Source organism: Pleurodeles waltl, chromosome 7 (genome assembly GCF_031143425.1).
Source record: "Pleurodeles waltl isolate 20211129_DDA chromosome 7, aPleWal1.hap1.20221129, whole genome shotgun sequence".
In the NCBI taxonomy this organism is placed as follows: domain Eukaryota; kingdom Metazoa; phylum Chordata; class Amphibia; order Caudata; family Salamandridae; genus Pleurodeles; species Pleurodeles waltl.
Window position 1 is genome coordinate 781,862,561 of NC_090446.1, and position 24,540 is coordinate 781,887,100.

The 24,540-nt window shown below is 49.8% G+C and overlaps 1 protein-coding gene across 3 annotated transcripts in view; it reads right to left on the reverse strand.

Moving 5' to 3' along the window:
* Positions 1–682: 682 nt before the first annotated feature.
* The window catches only part of ANKHD1 (ankyrin repeat and KH domain containing 1), an 896,896-nt gene continuing 873,038 nt past the window's right edge, over positions 683–24,540 (reverse strand). For 2 of the 3 annotated variants that reach the window (XM_069199295.1, XM_069199294.1), the window contains exon 34: positions 683–1,182. In XM_069199295.1, coding sequence (XP_069055396.1) covers positions 1,123–1,182 — 60 coding nt within the window. In that variant the 3' untranslated portion in view covers positions 683–1,122. The remainder of the gene's footprint in view (positions 1,183–24,540) is intronic. The other variant, XM_069199296.1, reaches the window with a different exon arrangement.

A 24,540-nucleotide genomic window follows, 5' to 3' on the forward strand; every position in this document is an offset into this window, starting at 1 on the left:
TTATTTATTTCTGGAAGTAAGGTATTCACTATTCACTATACTTGCGCTTAAACGTGAATTTCAGATGACGGATATATTAAAAGCTCTAGTCTAGAGGTCAGATTGTTACAATGTTAAGCATGCTGCAGTGCGAGTAGCCACATCTGGTCACCTTGCAGAGTAAATAAACATTACATTGACTGCCAAATCCAATATCTGGTGCCTATGTATGTTCAAAGTTGATTAGTTTTGCTGTGTGAAGAAAGTAAGTAAGTATTTGGCAAATTGCTTTAACAATTTAACAGGAGGCCCTCATTAAATGGTCAGAGCCACTGACAGCATAAATATAGCTCTTCTGCTTGGCACCCAGGAGTGAATTAGGTTTTTGGTCAAGGATTATTTCAAGGTGTAAAGGCTCTGCAAGGAAATTGTGTCCTTAAAGAATCTGCTCTGGTGCCAACAGCTCATTTTTATTGTGTGGCAATTTCATTTTGCACAACTGCTATTGAATACACAACTTTTGCGATGATTCAAATCTGACAAAAAAATACAGAGAAAGTTTGGTTCTAGAATATGAATAACTTTTGAAGAAGGTATATTTTTCATTTTTATAAGACAATTCCGTGAACATCTGACTACTCAAGCAATACACAATAGATGTAAACTCTTAGCAATAACATTAATCACACTTGCACAAGTAAGATACGTACTGTGGATTTTTTATTTGAATATTCAGGTAAATATTTCACATTAATACAGGCTACGTAGAGTAGAGTCACTGTACGACATTGCATTTTCTCAACTTTAAGCCTGTAAACAAACGTACATGTTTTAACCAACACAAAGTTGGAAACATGTACACTAGTTCGCTGCTGTATACAATAAAATGTCAGTACTGCCTAGCCAGAATACACTCCAACAGTCCAAAATGGCCAAACTAATCCAGAAATATAATTTAAAGTACAGACAAATTAATGTGGCGTTGTACAGTGGAAAAATCAAATTTCCATTTTATCAGCAGTTTCTTTGAACGATTTAGTCAAGTCAAAAACATAAAAAAAAAGAAAAATAGTTGAAAACTCTCCAGGGTTTTAGCCGAATAAATGATATTCCAAAAAAGTTGAAGGTTAACTCTCCAAATATTTAATTGACATATTTTAGGTGCATATTGCCAATATGAGGCGTCCATGTTCCAGCCCATACCTGTGGATAAAAACAGGCGTCAGATAAAATAAATGACATACTGGGAACAGGGCTACAATTTCACATATATTTTCAACATGGACTGCATTTATCAACTACTATATATATATATTTTTTATAGAAAACAATGTAATTCAGGAAACGTTACTCACCTATGAAAAGCGTGATATTCCAGGCCCTTCCATGAGCAACCTGTGACAGTCTTGTAAAACTAGAACTGGAAAACCATCTGAGGATAGTGGGCACCTAGAGGATCACTTGACTGCAACCACACCTGCTGAAAGGCTATAACTACTGTTCCAAACGTGGACATCTAACAGAACAACTAGCATCCTCATTTAAGGAAGGGAAGTAAAAGATTTTCATCCACAATCCTGTGTCATTCACACACATTGCAACTCCACACTTGGTCACAATTTGTCAAGTTCCCATTATTAGCTATTTTTCATCTCTTAGGGCAGTTGGTGAGTCACAAGAGTATATACAAATATTACCAATACAGAAAAATTACATTATAGGTAGCAATGTTCATAAGCTGAATGATATATTGAGTCACAAGCTTCAATGATAAAAATAGTTTTGCATCTTGGTGTGGTTCGACTCGTACCTGCTCAGCATCAAGTTACCCTCCCGGGTGATAGTGCGCTTTACAAATCTGCATAACATAACAGTTTAGAGTATAATCTAGGAGTCTTGTGAACAAGAAGCATACTTCTTTGAGATGTTTTATGACCGCTTTCTCCCCATATATTCAACTCTCTCTGCATTCACACCCATCTGTGCTGGCACAAAGTTCTTAAATATCACCGCTTCTGTGATACCCAGACCTCAGCACAAGGAGCTGGCTGCACACCTAGGATGACTTGTGCTCAGTTGTTTCAGGTCTTTTTCAGTAATCTGGGCAGGACAGGCCAAGGAGGAAAGGTGTACAAGGGTCTTGTGGTCAGCAGTAGCCTTAATGCATCTCTTGTAGAGAGCACTCTTGACAATGCACATTTGATGGTGGCTAAAATATCCAGCCAAGGCTCTCCTGACTTTTTGAAGATTCCCTGCACCACACCCGACTTTTTTGAAGATTCCCTGATCCAGCAGGTGCCACTGATACCCCTGTATGAACCTCAGTAGTATACCGTAGGTGAGGTGGTCTGAGGCCATTGGTGTGAGGTGCAGGTCTTGGGATAGGTGGCCTTAGAGACTCCACAGTAAGAGAGGCGGCTAAAGGAGCCAAGTGAGATGGTGTCTGAAATGCTCTCCTGGCCTAAAACCTGATTCAAAAGTGCCACAGTTGGCATTGTTACCCCCACACTTTTTGCCTAGTGTCGATGCCAATTTTGATTGAAAGTGTGCAGAGACTCTGCTAACCAGGCCCCAGCACCAGTGTTCTTTCCCTAAAACTGTACCTTTGTTTCCACAAACTGGCACAGCCCTGGCACACAGTTAAGTCCCTTGTAAAAGGTATCCATGGTATCAAGGGCCCTGTGGTCATGGAAGGTTTATAAGGGCTGCAGCATGTATTATGCGACCCCAGGGGGCCCTTCACACAGCACATGCACACTGCCTTGCAGCTTGTGTGTGCTGGTGGGGAGAAAAAGACCAAGCCGACATGGCACCCCTCTCAGGGTACCAAGCCCACATACCACTGCCTGTGGCATAGGTAAGTCACCCCTCTAGCAGGCTTTAGAGCCCTAAGGCAGAGTGCACTATACCACAGGTGAGGGCATAGATGCTTGAGCAATATGCCCATACAGTGTCTAAGTCCATTCTTAGACAGTGTAAGTGCAATGTAGCCATAGTGAGTATATGGTCTGGGAGTTTGTCATTATGAACTCCATAGCACCATAATAGCTTCAATGAATACTGATAAGTTTGGTAGCAAACTTCTCAGCGCAATAAACTCCAAATGATGGCAGTGTAGGGTTTACTGAAAATGCACACAGGGCATCTTAGAGATGCCCCCTGCATTTTAGCCCAACTGCTAGTGTAGGACTGACCGGTCTGTGCCAGCCTGCCACTTTCAGACAAGTTTCTGACCACATGGGGAGAGTGCCTTTGTGCACTCTGTGGTCAGAAAAAAAGCCTGCCCTGGGTGGAGGTGCTTCACACCTCCCCCTGCAGGAAATGTAACACCAGACGGTGAGCCTCAAAGGCTCAAGCCTCGGGTTACAATGCTCCAGGGCACTCCAGCTAATGGAGATGCCCAGGCTCGGACAAAGGTCCACTTTTGGCAGCAAGTCTGGCGGGAAGATTAGGGAAAACAGGGAGTGACCACCACAGCCAGGACCCTTAAGTGTCCAGAGGTGAGGTGACCTGTAAGGAAATGCCTCCTTGGCATTGTTACCCCCTGACCTTTTGCTGATGCCAGTTATGATTGAAAGTGTGCTGTGACCCTGCTAACCAGGCCCCAGCACCAGTGTTCTTTCCCTAAACTGTACCTTTATTCCCACAATTGGCAGAGCCCTGGCACACAGATAAGTCCCTTGTAAATGGCACCCCTGGTACCAAGTGCCCTGTGGCCAGGGAAGGTCTGTAAGGGCTGCAGCATGTCTTATGCCACCCTGGGGACCCCTCACTCAGCACATGCATACTGCCTTACAGCTTGTGTGTGCTGGTGGGGAGAAAATGACTAAGTCGACATGGCACTCCCCTCAGGGTGCCATGGCCACCTCATTACCTGTGGCATAGGTAAGTCACCCCTCTAGCAGGCCTTACATCCCTAAGGCAGGGTGCACTATACCACAGGTGAGGGCATAAGTGCATGAGCACTATGCCCCTACAGTGTCTAAGCAAAACCTTAGACATTGTAAGTGTAATAAAGAGTATATGGTCTGGGAGTCTGTCAATTACGAACTCCACAGTTCCATAATGGCTACACTGAAATCTGGGAAGTTTGGTATCACACTTCTCAGCAGAATAAATGCACACTGATGCCAGTGTGTAATTTATTGTAAAATGCACCCAGAGGGCATCTTAGAGATGCCCCCTGAATACCAATCCGACTTCTAGTGTTAGGCTGACCAGTTTTTGCCTGCCTGCCACAAACAGACTAGTTGCTGGCCACATGGGGAGAGTGCCTTTGTCACTCCATGGTCAGGAACAAAGACTGTACTGGTTGGAGGTGCTTCTCACCTCCCCCTACAGGAAGTGTAACACCTGGCGGTGAGCCTCAAAGGCTCACCCCCTTTGTTACAGCGCCACAGGACATCCCAGCTAGTGGAGATGCCCGCCCCTCCGGCCACAGACCCCACTTTTAGCGGCAAGGCTGGAGGAGATAATTAGAAAAACAAGGAGGAGTCACCCACCAATCAGGACAGCCCCTAAGGTGCCCTGAGCAGAAGTGACCCCTGCCTTTAGAAATCCTCCATCTTAAGTTTGGAGGATTCCCCCAATAGGATTAGGGATGTGCCCCCCTCCCCTCAGGGAGGAGGCACAAAGAGGGTGTAGCCACCCTCCAGGACACTAGCCATTTGCTACTACCCTCCCAGACCTAAACACACCCCTAAATTTAGTATTTAGGGGCACCCAAGAACTCAGGAAATCAGATTCCTGCAACCTGAAACAAGGAGGACTGCTGACCTGCAAGCCCTGCAGAGAAGATTGAAGACAACAACTGCTTTGGCCCCAGCCCTACCGGCTGGTCTCCTGACTTAAAAAACTGCAACAGCGACGCATCCAAAAGGGACCAGTGACCTCTGAAGCCTCAGAGGACTGCCCATAAACCCAAGGACCAAGAAACTCCTGTGAGCAGCTTCTCTGCTCAAGAAACAACAACAAACTTGCAACTTTTCTGCAACTTTCAAAGACCTCACTCTTCCCGCCGGAAGCGTGAGACTTCACCCTGTGCACCCGATGACCCCTGCTCGAGATTCTGAGAACCTACACCACAGGGAGGGCTCCCCGGCGACTGCGACCCCATGAGTAGCCCGAGGCGACCCCCCTGGACCCACACAGCGACGCATGCAGAGAGAATCCAGAGGCTCCCCCGGACCGTGACTGCCTGTAACAAGGGATCGGACGCCTGGACCAAGCACTGCACCTGCAGCCCCAGGACCAGAAGGAACCTCACCTCAGTGCAGGAGTGACCCCCAGGCGACCCTCTGCCTAGCCCAGGTGGTGGCTGGCCCGAGAAGCCCCCCTGTGCCCTGCCTGCACCGCTAGAGTGACCCCCGGGTCCCTCCATTGAAACCTATCTAAAACCAAACGCCTGCTTTGCACACTGCACCCGGCCACCCCTGTGCCGCTGAGGGTGTGTTTTGTGTGCCTACTTGTTTCCCCCCTCAGTGCTCTACAAAACCCCCCTGGTCTCCCCCCCCCCGAGGACACGGGTACTTACCTGCTAGCAGACTGGAACTGGAGCACCCCGGTTCTCCATAGGCGCCTATGTGTTTTGGGGACCTCTGACCTCTGCACCTGACCGGCCCTGACCTGCTGGTCTGGTAACTTTGGGGTTGCCCTGAACCCCCAACGGTGGGCTGCCTATGCTCAGGAACTGAGACTTGTAAGTGTCTTACCTACCTCTCAATCTAACCAATACTTACCTACCCCAGGAACTGTTGATTTTTGCACTGTCTACTTTTAAAATAGCTGTGGAGACAAAGGTACAGTTTAGGGAAAGAACACTGGTGCGGGAGCCTGGTTAGCAGGGTCCCAGCACACTTTCAAATCATAACTTGGCATCAGCAAAGGCAAAAAGTCAGGGGGTAACCATGCCAAGGGGGCATTTCCTTACACACGGCCATGTGCGATTCTGCGTCCTCAGCCACACATAGGCTGACCAGCGTGCGAAGCACGGGGGCTGTGTGGAGGACGCAACAGGGAGCCCCTTCCGTGGCCACGAAAAGCGTGAAAAGCAGACTGTGGTGGGCGAGGGGCCGAGGAAAGACTGAGGGACCGAGCTGTAGCCTGGGAATCCTTGAATCTCTCCAAGGTAGAGTCCGCTTTGTCTCCGAAGAGACGGGTGCCATCAAAGGGCATGTCCATGAGTGACTGTTGGACATCCCCAGAAAAACCAGAATTACGTAACCAGGCGTGGTGCCGTAAGGCCACTATCATAGCAACCGATCTGCTGAGAGAGTCGGTCGTGTCCAGCCCACAACAGATTGTGAACTTTGCTGCATCTCTCCCGTCCTTCACAGCTTGGGAGCCGATAGCACGGGCCTGCTCCGGTATCTGCGGCAGGACTTGCGCAACCGTATCCCACAAAAAGTGGGTATAGCAGCACAAAAGGCATGCCGTGTTCACAGACCGCAGCGCGAGACTGCAGCAAGAAAACAACTTCTTGCCAAACTGTTCCAGCCTTTGGGATTCCCTATCCGGGGATACGGAAGGGAATGCGCCTGAAGAAGAGGAAGCCTGGCTAACAAGACTCAGGCGTGGGGTGTTGGGACAGGAATTTAGTCATTCGGAGCGGGCCAATGGCAGCGTGCGATAGTCCTATTCAGAGGATCCAGTGTGTGGAGTTTGGACCAGGTACCCAAAAGGACATCGGTGAGGGCTTCATTAAAAGGCAAAAGGGGTTCTGAAGTAGAAGCCCTAGTCTGAAGCACCTCCATCAGGAGATTAGACCTGACCTCAACAGTGGGAAGCTCGAGACCAAGGACCTCAGCTGCCCTACTGACCACCATACCATAAGTGGCTCCCTCCGGCGTAGCCACGGTAGAAGGAGACATTGCCAGCGTCAGGAGAAGTATCCGGACCACTGGCTTCGCCCAATTCCTGAGACCAGTCCATAGTGGGGTCATCCTGGTATTCATAAGGGTCCATGGACCCCTCCAATTCCTCTCCATATTCGTACCCATGAGATAAAGGGTCCGAATCCGACCTGGGGCGAATAAGCCCCATCGAAGCTGAAGGCAGCATCGGGGTCGGCCCGCCCAAATATGAGGCGCATGGCCTCATAAAACTCTTTAGGTTGGGCGGGGGTCGCTCCGGCAAATTCGTGGAAGCGCGGAGCAGACCCAGACGCAGGCTCCGAGGACGGAGGCCTAGTGTGTGGATGCTCTTCCCACGTCACGTCGGCCGAGCGACGGGGCAAAGTCAGAGAGCGATGGGACGACTGACTACTTCTTCTTACCTTGACCCGATGATTTAGAAGAAGATGAGTGGTGATGACTCCGCAACCGATCTCGAGACCGGGACCTATGCAGAGTCAAGTGCCGGACCACTTTAGGGACCGCTGCTTCCTCAAAGCCTTCGGCTGCATGGCCCGGCACTCGGAGCACGACTTCAGGTTGTGCTCGAGACACCACAGACACACCCGATGGGGGTCTGTCACCAACATGATCCGATGACAGTCCTTGCATGGCTTGAACCTGGTCTTTGGGGACATCCTTGACGCGCCAAAGTTGCACAGAAAAAAACTTGACAAAACGGTCAAATTTGTGCAAAAAATAGCCAGGGTAGCTCTTCTCCATATCAGCGCGTGGCGCAGAAAAAAAACTGACGTCACTGAGCGAGTGTGGCGTCTATATACTGCTCCTGACATCATCACACGACCACGACGCCCGCTGAGTCAACCGACACCACCTGCCGACGCACAAGGGTATTGCTCGAAGAAAAATCTCCGGATCCAGTCTGAACGCCTGGGGGAAAATTCTTAGGTAAGGAATCTGCAACTAGAAGTCTCTAGCAGATAATTTGGTCTGCATGTTTTACCATGCCTGGTAACATTGGGAGACACTGGTACTTTGAATGTGTAGAAGACAGTGTTTTAAATAAGAAATCTTTTAATGGTTCCGAATGCATGGTTACCCCATGATAAGCTGCTGCCCTGGATATTACTTGGGTGTATGCAGTGGTATCTTCTGGAGGAGAAGGCTTTGATGGGTAAATATCTGGATCGTTATCTGGAATAGGATCAGGGTCACAAAGATCCCATGGGTCTGCCGTACCTCCTTGTGAATATAAAGAATGTGTTGGAGAAGGCAGTGGTGGTGGGCTGTTGTGAGGTGAGAAAGATAATTGCGGTGATTGAGGAGAAGTATGGAGAGGTAATGGTTTCTCCTTTTGTTTTTGCACCTTTGCTGGTGGCTGTACAGAGTCCAATTCCTCTTGGAAAGCCAACTTTCTTGTGGTCTTTAAAGGAGGTGCAGTGATAATTCTTCCTGTCGCCTTATGGATATGTATTCTGGACTGTCTCTCACCCATAACCTGTAAAATTGGTTCAATTACAGGTTGTTCCTCAGAATTCTTATGACATTCTCTCAATTTTTTTGACAGTCCTTGTTCCTCTGTTAATGGGGATTTTTTCGGCCCGAAGTGTATAGTTTTTTTGATCCGGAAGAGGTAGTCGAACGTCTTGGCTCCAAAGCCGATTGCTGAATTTTCGACTCCGAAGGATGGGCTTTATTACTGAAGTCTGAGTGGCCTTTTTCGGCACCAACCACGAAGGACGGTCGCCAATTGTCTTTTTTTAGGGCCGAACCATGGCCTTCCGGCAGTGGTGTACCCAAGGCCTTTAAATGTTTTTTGTGCAGGGGTGTAGGGGCAGGCGTACTCACATGCTGGTCAGATGTGATGGGTCTGTCGTCTTCTGACTCTTGTTCGGAGTCTATATCTTGGATGGAGACTACTGTCTGCGCCTGCTCTTCCTCCATGACGTCGAGATGTTCACTGCATTTCGACGCCATTTTGAGTCACCAGGTTCTGCGATTTCGGAGGGTCTTTTTTGACTGAAATGATCGACAGGCCTCACAATCTTCCTCCCGATGGTCTGGAGAAAGGCATAAATTACAAACCAAGTGCTGGTCTGTATAGGGGTACTTCGTGTGGCACCGAGGGCAGAATCGGAATGGAGTCTGATCCATCAAGCTTTCCACGCAGTAGGCCTGAGTAGGGTGCACATGTCCCGAAGGGCAGAAAATATGAAGGTTCTGACGGTACTACCGGTTCGATGCTAGATGAGAAATTCGATCGAAACAATACTGACAACTTAGAAGATTTTCTGTGGTCTTCCGAATCGAAATCTCGGCGCGAAAGGAAACACGTCCAAACCAGACCGCAGAAAGAAAACAATCTAACAATGGAATCAACGGCCATGAGTCGGAAGGGATATGCATAGCATGTGTATCTCCAGCTACACATGCCATTGAACATAAAGCTGGAAAAGTGGCTGAGGAGGCGGCAAAGGATGACAAAAGTGTGGTAATGTCCAGATGGTGAGGGAAGCAACAATAACTCCAAAAAAGGAGTAAGCGGCTGTTCCAGACTGTATTTGGCAGAAAACACAGTTAAGTGGAGAAGGAGAGTGCCAAATACCACAAAACAGGCTGTCTGGGGGTTCAGGCTGAGGGGGAACCCTGCCCTCTAATAAAATGAGCTAAAGCAAACTAAACCCCTCTTCCTCTAAGCCCAGAGTTACCCCATCACTGAGGGCATATTTTAGGGCCTTACCAATAGTAATAAACTGTAGCGTCTCCAGTGTAATGGAGCAAAATTTGGAGTATATAGACCCCTTGCCCTGCAAAACTTGGAAGGTGCACAATCCAGAAAGGGAGCACCCTGTCTTACATTTCAGCTCGAATAGCCCCAAATCATCATGATAAATGCAGTCATTAGAATTAATTGGAATAATATTTCAAAAAGTCTTTCACCATAAATGGGTGCAGCAAGTGCTGTAACGTTGTAGAAAGTTTTTCACCATAAGTTGGTGCGGCGAATGCCGTATCTCCGGACATGTGTTTCTGGCTTTCGCCCGTCATCAGCGAAGAGCAAAGTGTGGCAGACGGGGTTGCTTGAAATGCTGCCTAAACATATTCTCAGGTTTTTGTACCACTCAGTAGGCGCACAGGTGCTTCACCAGAGCTCGTCAGCTCAAAGGCTCACGAGAGCCGTTAAATACACAATCCAAAAAGGGAGCACCCTGTCTTACATTTCAGCTCGAATAGTCCCAAAGCATCATGATAAATGCAGTCATTAGAAGCTTGGAAGGTGATAATGGGGTAAAGGTGATAGAGGGCGGTTTGCCCCTCTCGCGGCCCAGGTTAAATCCTGAAGAAAGCAACCCTATGACTTTTCATAAGGGCAGTGGGGTCTCGAAAAGTTAAACAAGCTTCCCTAAAGGATCCGACCCTGAGGTATCGGATTTGTCTGGCTTTTCAGGGCCTTTGCCAGCTTCAGAATCTACAGATAACTCAGCTCATGTCACTCCTATTGTAACCACCTCACTGGACGCAATGTTTCTAACACTAGCAACACAAAAGGATGACGGACGGAGTGCTGAACAATGCAAACACTCACCCCCAGTCACAGATTTGGGTTTAATCCATCGTTCTTTTGCTCACCATGCCACCCCAGTTTGGACCCAGCCATATGCAAATCATTCTTGACCCTGTTCCTCATGGGAACAGTCCAGCCCGAACTGCCAAGCCAGGTCCTCCCTGGACCGGAAACAAGCATCCTGGGACCGGTTTCAGGGTATCACCCTTCATCAGCTAGGCTAGCTTGAATCCAGTGGCACCGTGAGCATGGGACCCATGTCTGGGCATACCCTTCCCACTTAGGGCAACTTTAGCAACACAAAAGGATGACAGATGGAGTGCTGAACAATGCAAACACTCATCCACAGTCACAGATCTGGGTTTAATCCATGAGCTCTATATATCTTTCGAAGAATCTATAGTTCCGGCTATGTCACAATTATATTAAGAGTTTTTCGAGGAGGGAGTGCCGCTGCTTTCCTCTTGGAACGAGGCAATTTTTCCTCTCATTCTGAAGCCTGGGAAGAGCCCGATTCTATGTGAATCTTATAGGCCAATATTACTGGTAAATATTGACTATATGCTGCTTGTCAAAATACTCGCGGATAGGCAAAGTAGAGTAGTGAACGGCCTGATACACCTAGATCAGAAAGGGTTCATTAAGAATAGATTCCTACATGAATTAATGTTTAATCTGATCGGAGCTATTGATTTGGCCACAACCTATGGTAAGGTCATTTGTCTAATTTATCAGGCTCCCTCAGGTAGGGTATTGTTGAATGGGAAGTTAACCGCGCATTTAAGATTACCAGAGGCTGTAGACAGGGCTGTCTCTTGCCCCCCTGCTGTTTGATTTGTATATAGAACCCTTTGCCAGGAAGATTAGGCAGAATCCCTCTATTTCCCCCTTTTGTTGTAAGGGCTGGGAGAAAAAAGTGGCCTTATATGCTGATGACATTTTGGTATACACCTCAGACTTATACACTACTTTCCCTGTGCTACAGGGTATGGCAGAGGGGTTCGGGAAGGTCTCGGGTTATCATATCAATGCTGGGAGAACGGAGATAATCAGAAGAAGGATCACTGGCAGACGAAAAATATAATGAGCTACTTAGGCTTAACGATTGTGCAGGACATCGAACAGATCCCAGCGGTTAACTTAAGGAAAGCTTTGGGAGGAATGTATTAAGTTGATGCGAATGTGGGCACATCTCCCTCTCACAATCATTGGAAGAGTTAGTCTAATTAAAATGGTGATCTTGCCTAAGCTGAACTTCTATACAATTCCATCCCCCTGCAAATTAATGAAAGGCACCTGGATAAACTTCAACATGCCATAAACCGTTTCATATGGGCTCCGAAAGGTCCCAGGATCTCACGGAAAAAGCTATGAAGGAGGAGAGCAAAGGGAGGTCTTGCTGTCTCTGACCTGCAATATTATGCATGGACATTCCAATTTAAAAATGCTAGAACGCTCTTCACCTCCTCGGATTCTTCTGCGTTTGTAGATATGTTTAAAATTATGGTGGTGTAGGAAAATGGATCCTTGCTGCAGTTACCCCCCCACACTTTTTGCCTGACATTGATGCTGACTTGACTGAGAAGTGTGCTGGGATCCTGCTAACCAGGCCCCAGCACCAGTGTTCTTTCACTTAAAATGTGCCACTGTTCCCACAATTGGCACACCTCTCGCGCAGAGATAAGTCTCTTGTAAAAGGTACCAAGAGCCCTGTGACCAGGGAAGGTCCCTAAGGGCTGCAGCATGTGTTGTGCCACCCTAAGGGTCCCCCTCACCTAACACATGCACACTGCCATTGCAGAATGTGTGTGTTGGTGGGGAGAAAAAGGCAACGTTGACATGGCATCTCCCTACACTGCCTGTGGCATAGGTAAGTCACCCCTCTAGAAGGCCTTACAGCCCTAAGGCAGGGTGCACTATACCACAGGTGAAGGCATAGCTGCATGAGTACTATGCCCCTACAGTGTCTAGGTCTATTCTTACACATTGTAAGTGCAGTGTGGCCATATTAAGTACATGTCTGGGAGTTTGTCAAAAACAAATTCCACAGTTCCATAATGGCTACACTGAATACCGGGAAGTTTGATATGAAACTTCTCAGAATAATAAACCCATACTGATGCCAGTGTTGGATTTATTAAAACTACACACATAGGGCATCTTAGAGATGCCCCTTGTATGTTAGCCAAACTGCTTGTGTAGGACTGAACGGTCTGTGCAAGTCTGCCACTTTCAGACAAATTTCTGACCACATGGGATGAAAGCCTTTGTGCACTCTGGTCAGAAACAAAGCCTGACCTGGGTGGAGGTGCTTCACACCTCCGCCCTACAGGAACTGTAACACCTGGCAGTGAGCCTTAAAGGGTCAACCTCGTAACCAGCTAGTGGAGCTGCCCACCCCCCCGGGACAAAGCCCCACTTTTGGCAGCAAGTCTGGTGGGAAAATTAGAGAAAACATGGAGGAGTGACCAGCCCAATCCGGACCAGCCCCAGGGTGTCCACAGCTGAGGTGACCCCCTCCCTGCAGAATCCTCCATCTTCGTTTGGAGGACAGGGACCAATAGGATTAGGTTTGTGCCCCCTCCCGAAAGGGAGTGGGCATAGAGGGGGTGTAGCCATCCTCAGGGACAGAAGCTGTTGGCTACTGCCCTCTGACCCCTAAAATGCCCCTAAAATCTAGGATTTAAGAGCCTCCCGGTAACCAATTAACCAGATTCCTGGCGACCTGAAAAGAAGGACGGCTTAGCTGAAACCCCCAGCAGAGAATAAGGAACAACAACTGATTTGGCCCCAGCCCTACCAGCCTGTCTCCTGCTTCACAGAACCAGCAAAGAAACATCGACGGATCCAGTGGGACTAGCGACCTCTGACAAGCTTCAGAGGACTGCCCTGCACCCAATAAGGACCAGGAACTCCAATGGACAGCAGCCCTGTCCAAGAAGAAACCAACTAAGGACTCCAACCTCACTCAGAATGCGTGAGTCCTAACCACTCTGCACCCAACTCCCACAGCCTGTGCCCAGATGGTCCAACCAGCTAGAGAGGATCCCCAGGCGATTCCGAGCAAGTGCCCACCTTGGGTTGACCTCTCCTCCCCTACACGACGACACCTATAAGAGGGAATCCCAAGGACCCCCTGACTGCGAAAGCTCCGGATGAAGCTATCCAACGCCAAAGGACCCACTGCACTGCAGCCCCCAGGCCTTGGAGAAACTGACACCCGGTGCAGCAACGTTCAGCAGGCGGCCCTCCTCACTGTCCAACCAGCGGTGTGCCCAAGACTCCCATCCCCCCCCCCACCCCCCCGGACCTCGCCTGCAGCCTCTGAATGACCCCGTGTCCCCTCATAGAGAATCATTGGAGACCTGACATGTTATTTGTACCCTGCACCCAGCCGCCCCAGTGTTGCTGAGGGTGTATGTTTGGTGCCTACTTGTGCCCCCCCCAGAGTGCACCTCAAAACCCCCAGGTCTGCCCTCCAAAGTCATGTGTACTTACCTGCCTACAGTTCTGAAAAAGAGTGCCCCAGTCTCCCAAGGAGTCCATGGTAATTTTGGCCACACTTTGACCTCTGCACAAGGCCAGCCCTGTGTTGCTGGTAGTTGATGTTTGGGGTTAGCTTGAACCCCAAACTGCGGACTTCCTAACCCCCGGAGACTGGAACTATAAGTGCTGTACTTACCTGTAAAACGATCTAACTTTTCAACCCCCAGGAACTGTTTCTGAAAATTGCAGTGTCCATTTTTAAAAGGGCTTGCACATGTGTTTCCACCTACGCCTTTTGTAATGCCCCAGTGGGACCTTAATCTAGTGCTCACTTTTCTTATGTGTGCTCCTTTTGAGCCTTTACATAATTGTCCTCTCTGGCTGCTCACTATCAAAACAGCCTTCTTAGTGGCAATCACATCAGCCAGTAGAGTGAGTGAGAAGCAGGCTTTATCATCAAAACAGCCATATCTAACGCTATATCCTGATAAGGTAGTCCTCAGAACTCGTGCCTCTTTCCTCCCCAAGGTGCTGACTCCTTTCCATCTGGGTCAAAATATTACCCTGCCCACCTTTTTTTGCTCCACCGCATCCCTCTAAATAAGAGGAGTGTCTCCATCGGCTGGAACCAAAAAGAGCATTATCGTTCTACCTTGACACCACAAAAGAGTTTTGGGTAGACCAACTCTTTGTGGGGTATATGTTGGTGCAAAGAAGGGGCAGGCAGTCCAGAAACAAACCATTTTGCGCTGGGTCTTTCTCTGCATTAAAATTTACTATGTTTTGGCAAAGAAGCAGCCTCCTGAGGGCTTGAGAGCTCACTCTACCAGAGGGAAAGCTGCTACCACAGCGTTAGCTCGAGGGGTGCCAGTACTAGACATCTGCCTGTCAAAGAGAGCCGAAACTTCCTCACTGAGCAAGACCAAATGATCCCCCATCAGCCGTTCTTTTACCGGAGGGATAGACGAAGGGGAGAGAATAGCCCTTCTGTATGATCTGCAGGACCCATTTGCCCGATAAGATGGACTGCCAGTGAGGGAGAAAAAATGTAATCCTCCCTCCAACTGGACGGACATGGTCTTGCAGAACCATACTAAGAGGGCTTGGGCGCTGCGAAAGAGGGAGGCTGTGTGGTGGCCGACCTCTGGCCAGACCCTCTGGGTCTGATGGTACCACGACCCCGTCCTCGCACGGGATGCTGTGAAGCCGGAGGATGGTGGCTAACCTGTGGCTGGCGTGGCATTGCGCCCCTTCCAAAGCTTCAAAGGGACGAAAGACAGACTGCTGACAAGCCGGCGCTGAAAGGCCCCAGGATCTGGCCGTAGCTTGAGAATACTTGAACCTCTCAAGTGCAGAGTCTGCCTTCTCACCAAAAAGGTGAGAGCCATCAAAAGGTATGTCCATCTAACTCGACTGGACAGCTCCTGAAAAGCCAGTAGAACATAGGCAGGCGTAGTGAGGGAGGGCCACTGTCTAAGAAATAGCCCTGCCCAGCGAGACGGTCGTGTCCAAGCCACGCCTGATAGTAAACTTGGCTGCATCTCTCCCATCCTTGACAGCCTGGGTAAGAGTGTCCCGTATGCCCTCCGGACCTGGGGCAGGACCTGTGTCACCGTATCCCATAAAGTATGGGAAAAATAGCCCAATAGGCAAGAGGTGTTTACTGACCTCAGTGCCAGGCTGGAGAAATAAAACAACTTCTTTCCAAGTTGGTCCAGCCTTTTGGATTCCCTATCTGGAGGGTCGGAAGGGAAGGCACCACGGGAAGTGGAGGCTTGGAGCACCAAGCTCTCCGGGTGGGGTGTTGGGTAAGGAAACTAGGGTCATTTGGAGCAGCTCTATGATGGTGGCCGATTGTCCTATTCACAGGAGCCCCTGTGCTGGGTTTGGACTATGTTTTCCAGAAGGACATCTGTAGAAAGTTGGCTCTGTATGTACTATTTCAAAGTAAGAAATAGCATGCACAGAGTCCAAGGGTTCCCCTTAGAGGTAAGACTGTGGTAAAATGAGATAATTCTAATGCTCTATTTTGTGGTAGTGTGGTCGAGCAGTAGGCTTATCAGAGGGTAGTGTTAAGCATTTGTTGTACACACACAGGCAATAAATGAGGAACACACACTCAAAGACAATTCCAGGCCAATAGGTTTTTATATAGAAAAATATATTTTCTTAGTTTATTTTAAGAACCACAGGTTCAAGATTTACAAACAATACTTCAAATGAAAGGTATTTCACTCCGGTATCTTAGGAACTTTGAATCATCACAATAGCATGTACAGTTTTGGCAAACATTTTAATAAGCTATTTTAAAATTGGACACAGTGCAAAATTCAACAGTTCCTGGGGGAGGTAAGTATTGGTTAGTTTTGCAGGTAAGTAAAGCACTTACAGGGTTCAAAGTTGGGTCCAAAGTAGCCCACCGATGGGGTTTCAGGGCAACTCCAAAGTTACCACACCAGCAGCTCAGGGCCGATCAGGTGCAGAGGTCAAAGTGGTGCCCAAAACGCATAGGCTTCAATGGAGAAGGGGGTGCCCCGGTTCCAGTCTGCCAGCAGGTAAGTACCAGCGACTTCGGAGGGCAGATGAGGGGGGTTTTGTAGGGCACCGGGGGGGACACAAGTCAGCACAAAAAGTACACCCTCAGCGGCACAGGGGCAGCCGGGTGCAGTGTGCAAACAGGCGTCGGGTTTGCAATTGGTTTCAATGGGAGACCCAGGGGTCTCTTCAGCGAAGCAGGTAGGCAAGGGGGGGGGGGGCTCCTCAGGGTTGCTACCACCTGGGCAAGGGAGAAGGCCACCTGGGGGTCGCTTCTGCACTGGAGGTCGGATCCTTCAGGTCCTGGGGGCTGCGGGTGCAGTGTCTTTACCAGGCGTCCGGTTCTTTGAAGCAGGCAGTCGCGGTCAGGGGGAGCCTCTGGATTCCCTCTGCAGGCGTTGCTGTGGAGGCTCAGGGGGGTCAACTCTGGCTACTCACGGGCTCGCAGTCGCCGGGGAGCACTCCCTGTAGTGTTGTTTCTCCGCAGGTCGAGTCGGGGGCGTCGGGTGCAGAGTGGAAAGTCTCACGCTTCCAGCGGGAAACGTGGAGTCCTTTAAAAGTTGTTTCTTTGTTGCAAGTTTCAGTCTTTGTGGAACAGGGCCGCTATCCTCGGGAGTTCTTGGTCCTTTTAGATGCAAGGTAGTCCTCTGAGGCTTCAGAGGTCGCTGGACCCTGGGGGATGCGTCGCTGTTGCAGTTTTTCTCGAAGTGGGGAGACAGGCCGGTAAGGGCTGGGGCCTAAGCAGTTGGTGTCTCTGTCTTCTCTGCAGGGCTTCAGGTCAGCAGTCCTTCTTCGTCTTCAGGTTGCAGGAATCTATCTTCCTAGGTTCTGGGGGCCCCTAAATACTCAATTTAGGGGTGTGTTTAGGTCTGGGAGGTTAGTAGCCAATGGCTACTAGCCCTGAGGGTGGCTACACCCTCTTTGTGCCTCCTCCCTGAGGGGAGGGGGGCACATCCCTAATCCTATTGGGGGAATCCTCCATCTGTAAGATGGAGGATTTCTAAAAGTCAGAGTAACCTCATCTCAGGACACCTTAGGGGTTGTCCTGACTGGCCAGTGACGACTCCTTGTCTTTCTCATTATCTCCTCCGGCCTTTCCGCCAAAAGTTGGGCCGTGGCCGGAGAGGGCGGGCATCTCCACTAGCTGGGATGCCTTGTGGCGCTGTAACAAAGGGGGTGAGCCTTTGAGGCTCACCGCCAGGTGTTACAGTTCCTGCAGGGGGAGGTGAGAAGCACCTCCACCCAGTACAGGCTTTGTTACTAGCCACAGAATGACAAAGGCACTCTCCCCATGTGGCCAGCAACATGTCTGGTGTGTGGCAGGCTGGCAAAACTAGTCAGCCCACACTGGAAGTCGGGTATGTTTTCAGAGGGGCATCTCTAAGATAGATGCCCTTTGGGTGTATTTTACAATACAATGTACACTGGCATCAGTGTGCATTTATTGTGCTGAGAAGTTTGATACCAAACTTAGCAGTTTTCAGTGTAGCCATTATGGTGCTGTGGAGTTCGTGTTTGACAGACTCCCAGACCATATACTCTTATGGCTACCCTGCACTTACAATGTCTAAGGTTTTGCTTAGACGCTGTAGGGGCATAGTGCTCATGCACCTATGCCCTCATCTATGGTATAGTGCACCCTGCCTTAGGGCGGTAAGGCCTGCTAGAGGGGTGACTTATCTATGCCATAGGCAGTGTGAGGTTGGCATGGCACCCTGAGGGGAGTGCCATGTCGACTTAGTCATTTTCTCCCCACCCGCACACACAAGCTGGCAAGCAGTGTGTCTGTGCTGAGTGAGGGGTCCCCAGGGTGGCATAAGACATGCTGCAGCCCTTAGAGACCTTCCCTGGCATCAGGGCCCTTGGTACCAGAGGTACTAGTTACAAGGGACTTACCTGGATGCCAGGGTGAGCCAATTGTGGAGACAAAGGTACAGGTTAGGGAAAGAACACTGGTGTTGGGGCCTGGTTAGCAGGCCTCAGCACACTTTCAAATCATAACTTAGCATCAACAAAGGCAAAAAGTCAGGGGGTAAGCATACCAAGGAGGCATTTCCTGACAACATCCGTGAGGGCTTCATTGAAGGGTAATATCTGCTCCGATGTAGCAACCCCCAGCTGAAGCACCTCAGTCAGGAGATTAGCCCTGACTGGCACCATAGGCAAGTCTAAGTCCAAGACCTCAGCTGCCCTACGCACCACCATGGCAAAAGACACACCCTTCTCCGTAGCCACAGCGGGAGGAGAGAGCATGCCAGCATCTGGAGAAGTATCCAGTCCACTGGCTTCCCCTAGATCCTCATACCAGTCCTGTTTGTGCTCCAATCCATATTCTAAAGGGCTGCTCTGAACAAACCTCAGGCACTGATCTGGGGCTAATCGGTGCCGTCGAAGTTGTAATCGGCGTCGTAGGACATCGTTCCGGCTCCGGATCATCCAGAATGAGGATGGGTCTACCACCACCAGTGGGTGCCTGTGGGATCGTCGATGTCGGGCCCAGTGCCGGAGGAGGTCGACAGATATCAACGTAAAATCCGATGGGGCCCCTGCTGACCCTGTGGGGCCCAAAGTCCCACCCGAGGGTGCAGCCCGCTCAAAAACAAGGTAGATAGCCTCATAAAATTATTTGATTTGAGCGGGGATCACTTCGGTCCTAGGAAAAGGGGGAAGACGCGGAGTCGGCCCTGCCAACGGCTCCGCGGAGCCGAGCTCGGAACGCCGAAGTTCCCTGGATGCCTCGAAGGGCGTGGCGAAGTCGAAGCCCGCTTGGACCTCTTCTGCTTGAGCCTCTTACCTGAATGCCCTGAAGACCTCGAATGTGAGGAAGATGACTTGGGGCTCCTGGAGCGGTCCTGCGACCTCCTCCTAGAACAGGACCGTCACCTCCTCAGAGTCACGCTAACCGAAGACGGCTGTCGGGCCGCTAGAAGCTTGAGATATGTTGATCTCAAGACCTTCTGAGCCATGGCCTGAAAGCTGGAACATGACTTCGAATCGTGGTCCTTTTTAAGGCACCAGAGACACACCTGGTGTGGATCCGTAACCCACGTGGTGCAATGACATGCACCACACGGTTTGAATCCCGTCTTTCTCGAAGACATCGCTCAGACAATCGAAAAGCTTCGACAAACAATCGAAAAGCTTCGACAAAACTGTTGAAAAAAAGGTACCTCTTCCCGGATCAGCGCTTAAACGGCGAGTACGGAAAAGAACTGACCTACGTGTACCGGGGTGGTGCCTATATAGAAAACGGACATCACAGACGGCGCCATGCAGAGCTGGATGAGGGCACATGGATCCAAACGACACCACCCTACAGCGTGCGCAGGGTACTGCTCAGCAGAAAAATTCTGGATTCGAAGCGGACGCCAGGGAATTTTAAGGTAAGGAATCTGCAGCTAGAAGACTATCAGATACAGAGGTCAAGGATCAACCCGTAGCTTTAATAAGCAGAAGGTTGACCCCCAGGGAAAAGTATTGGTCAGCCATAGAGACGGAGGCCTTTGCTTTGGTGTTGGCTTCCTTGTTCAAACCAATCACAAGCCCCTTCTATGGTTAAAACAGATGAAAGGTGAAAATCCTAAACTTTTGAGGTGGTCCATATCCCTACATGGAATGGACTGTACAGTGGAACATAGACCTGGGAGTAACCACTCATGATTCTCCAGATATTTCCACTTAGACAATGAAGACTCCTCTTGACAAGCTTAGCCTTATTGTCCTTTGTTTTTGGTGTGTGTGTGTTTGTGTGTGTGTGTGTGTGTGTGTGTGAGTGGGGGGGGGGGTTTGTGGGTGGGTTATGTAGAAAAGTACCCTCTTTTTGCCGTGGTTACCCCCACTTTTTGCCTGTCAGTGTGTTTCGACTGTGCTCACTGGGATCCTGCTAACCAGGACCCCAGCGACTGTTCTCTGTCCCTCTAAATTTGGTTTTCCCTGACTTAGTACACCCCACAATTGCCCCCCTATAAGTCCCTAGTATTTGGTACCTAGGTACCAAGGGCATTGGGGCACCAAAGGATCCTTCTGGGCTGCATGTATTATGCCACCCATGGGGGCCCATGCAAAATGTGTCAGCAGGGTAGCGGTTGCAGCCTGCGTGAAGAGGTGCATGCACCCTTTCACTACAGGTCAGTGCCTCAGGTCATTGTAAGTCACCCCTATGGCAGGCCCTCCTAGCCCAGAGGAGAGGGTGCAAGTACCTGTGTGAGAGGGCACCCTGTATGAGCAGAGGTGCCCCTATGAACTCCAATTCCATTTCCCTGGATTTCTTGAGTGCGGGTAAGTCATTTTACCTGTGTACTGGACATAGGTCACTACCTAAGTCCAGCTACATAATGGCAACTCCAAACCTAGGCATGTTTGGTATCAAACATGTCAGAAGCATACCACAATACTGTTGCCAGTATTAGCTGAATGATTCCATGCACTCCTGGGGGTGCCCAAACATGGTGTCATGGAACGCCTTTAGTTGGACGGGGGTCACTCTGGTGCCAAGAAATTCGGGGGACACGGAGTCAGCACAAGCTTAAAGGCCGAGAAAGTCCTAAAATGCAGATGCGAAGATTTGGAGCAGGGCAACGACCTCTGACTCCGCGAATGCTCCCAGGACCTTTGTCTTGACCTTGACAGGAGCAGAAATGCACGATGGGCAGAGAGATCGCTCCCTCACAGCCTCTGGGTTCATCGCACAGCAGTCGAAGCACAACCTTGGATCATTGTCGCATTCGAGACACCACAGGCAAACAAGGTGCAGGTCTGTCACCAATATCGGCTGGTGACAGGCACTACAGGGCTTGAAGCCACCCTTCTTGGATGACATCTTGCCACACTAAAAACTTTTACAAAACGTCAAAAGAAAGCACAGTCAAAAATAAATAAAGGGGTAGCTCTGCACTGGCTGGCGTGGAAAGAGAAGAATGGACTTCAGCGTGCCTGGTGGCACTTATAAAGGTGCTGCTGACATACCCACCAGGATTGCCCACTATTCCCCCTCCTGTTTGCACTGGCGATAGAGCCTGTGGCGTTCCAACTGCAACAGGAGGGAGGCTGCTGGGGCATTCCACTGGCTGCCCAGATGCATGTGACCTCGGATGCGGATGACATGTTGGTGTACCGCGGAGATGTCAACATGCCCCTCGCCCCACTATACAACACACTGGAGGAATTTGCTGCCGCCTCGGGCCTGCGAATCAACTGGGCCAAGCCAGTGGTCTACCCTTTCCACCCAGAGACTCTACGCCTTGTCATTCAGCTAGGCTCTGCCCACTATCAGTGGTGGCCACAGGCAGTCCGATATCTCGGGATTCGCCTTTATCAAAACCGGAGGAAGTATTTGAGGGCAATCTACGTAGAGCGATGGCAGGCATCAGAGGACAGAGGGCATTCTGGCAGACCCTCTGTAGGAGAGGCCTTTTTGTAGCATGGTTACCCCCACTTTGGCCTGTTTGTCAGTGTGTTTGACTGGGTCTACTGGGATCCTGCTAATCAGGACCCCAGTAGTTATGCTCTCTCCATTAAATTATGGTTACTGCATACTGGTAATCCAGTATTTCACCCACAATTGGCATACTGGTGCCCCCTTATAAGTCCCTAGTATATGGTACTTAGGTAACCAGGGCATTGGGGTTCCAGAGGATCCCTATAGGCTGCAGCATTTCTTTTGCCACCCATAGGGAGCCCATGCAATGGTTTTTACAGGACTGCCATTGCAGCCTGTGTGAAAAGGTGCATGCACCCTTTCACTGCCATTTACACTGCACCAGGTCACTTATAAGTCACCCCTATAGCAGGCTCTCCAGCCCTGAGGGCAGGGTGCAGAGTACCTGTGTGTGAGGGCACCTCTGCACTAGCAGAGGTGCTCCCCACGACCTCGGGACCATTTTTCCGGACTTTGTGAGTGTGGGGACGCCATTTTACGCGTGTACTGGACATATGTCACTGCCTATGTCCAGATACATAATGGCAACTCCGAACATAGGCATGTTGGGTATCAAACATGTTGGAATCATACCCCAATGCTTTTGCAAGCATTGGTTGCATGATTCCATGCACTCGGGGCTCCTTAGAGGACCCCCAGTATTGCCATTCCAGCCTTCTGAGATTTTCCAGGCAGCCCCAGCTGCTGCCACCTCTCAGACAGCTTTCTGTCCTCCTGATGCTGTTCAAGCCCAGGAAGGCAGAAAAAAGGATTTCCTTTGGGACAGGGGTTTTACACCCTCTCCCTTTGGAAACAGGTGTTACAGGCTTGTGAGGGGTAGCCTCCCCAAGACACTGGAAATGCTTTGAAGGGCACAATTGGTGCCCTCCTTGCATAATCCAGTCTACACTGGTTCAGGGAAACCCAGTCCCTGCTCTGGTGTGAAACTGGACAAAGGAAAGGGGAGTGACCTCTCCCCTGTCCATCAAAACCACAAGGGTGGTGCTCAGACCTCCTCTAGAGGGTCCCTGGGTTTTGCATTCTTGGATTCCAGGCTGGCAGGGAACTCAGAGCATCTGAGTGGCCAGTGCCAGCAGGTGAAGTCAGAGCCCTCCCCTGATAGGTGCTTACCTGTGTAGCTGACCAATCCCCCTTTCGGGCTATTTAGGGTCTCTCTCTCTTGGGTGGTTCTTCAGAGAGCAAGACTCCAGCAGGAATCCTCTGCATCCTTTACTTTACCTTCTTACCAAAGAAACTAGCCTGGACCTCCAGGAACTCTACAACTGCAACAAAAAAGCAAAGACGACTTCTGCAACATTGTATCTTCGGCTCCTGTCAGCAACTGCAACTGTTTCCTGGTCGTGCATCCTCAGAGGACGGGCTGTCTTCAGCCTGCACCAGAAGAACGAAGGAATCTCCCTTGGAGTGAAGGAGTCACACCATTGCTTCAGCAGTCACCTCTCTGCAACGATGACCAGCTGCGTGGGACCCCTCTCCTGACGAGTTGCGTGGATCCTGCAACATGGGTGGTGGACTGAAGTGGTCCTGACAGTCCTGATGTCCAACTGTCCAACTTTGGTGTAGGTAAGAGCTTGCCTCCCCACACAAGACAGTACCCCTGTGCACTGCATGTTTTGCAGTTGCCAATGTTTGTTGGCATCCTTCTACGAAATTATTTGTGTACCTCCGGCCCCCAGCACTCCTTCCTGCGACGCACAGCTTCCTGCGTGGTTCTGCGGTGCCATGGGACCCTTTGTTGTAATGTTGCGTGGGCCCCCTTTTGCACCTTCTTTGTCCCCGTGCTTTGGGACTCCTGTGCGCGCTTCCTGGTCTTCTGAGGGCTCTCTGAGTTGCTGAGAGCCCCCACCGATTCGCCCTCCTGGATAGAGTCCACCAGGTCCCTCCTGGTCCTGGGCAGCGTCATTTTCCACCAACCACAAGCTTTGCGTGTGCCAAGACTTGTTGGCGGAATCGGGCAATGCAAACCAGACTGCAATCATCCATTCGGCGTGGGAAATCATCTGCACCAACCAGGAACCGGCCATGTCCTCTTAGGTGCAGTATTGACTTCACAGGTGGTTCTTCTTTTGCACATTCATCCTGGTTAGCAGGGGCTCCTGTTCTCCCTGGACTCTTCAGTGCTTCTTGGACTTGGACCTCTTCTTCCATAGGTCTTCAGGTCCAGGAATCCATCGTTGGTGTCTTGCAGTCTCTTCTGGTACTTGCATAATCTTCTTTCTCGTGTTCTTGTGTGTTTTAGGAAAGTTACTGTGATTTACTCCTGCTTTCCTGGGCTCTGGTGTGGGTTCTATTACTTACCTTTGGTGCTTTCTAATACTCCCAGGGCCCCTCTACACACTACACATGCCTAGGTGGGAAACAGACATTCACATTCCACTTTCTTAGTATATGGTTTGTGTCGCCCGTTGGCCCATTACTAACTATTGTGATTTTCACTAATTGCACTGTTTTGTAACTGTTTTTATGCACATTTCTGAATACTGGTGTATATAATTTGTATATTACTTACCTCCTAAGGGAGTATAGTCTCTATGGTACTTTTGGCACTTGTGTCACCAAATAAAAGTACCTTTATTTTTAAAACACAGAGTATTTTCTTTCATGTGTGTGAGTACTGTGTGACTACAGTGGTATTGCAAGAGCTTTGCATGTCTCCTAGATGAGCCTTGGCTGCTCAGCTACAGCTA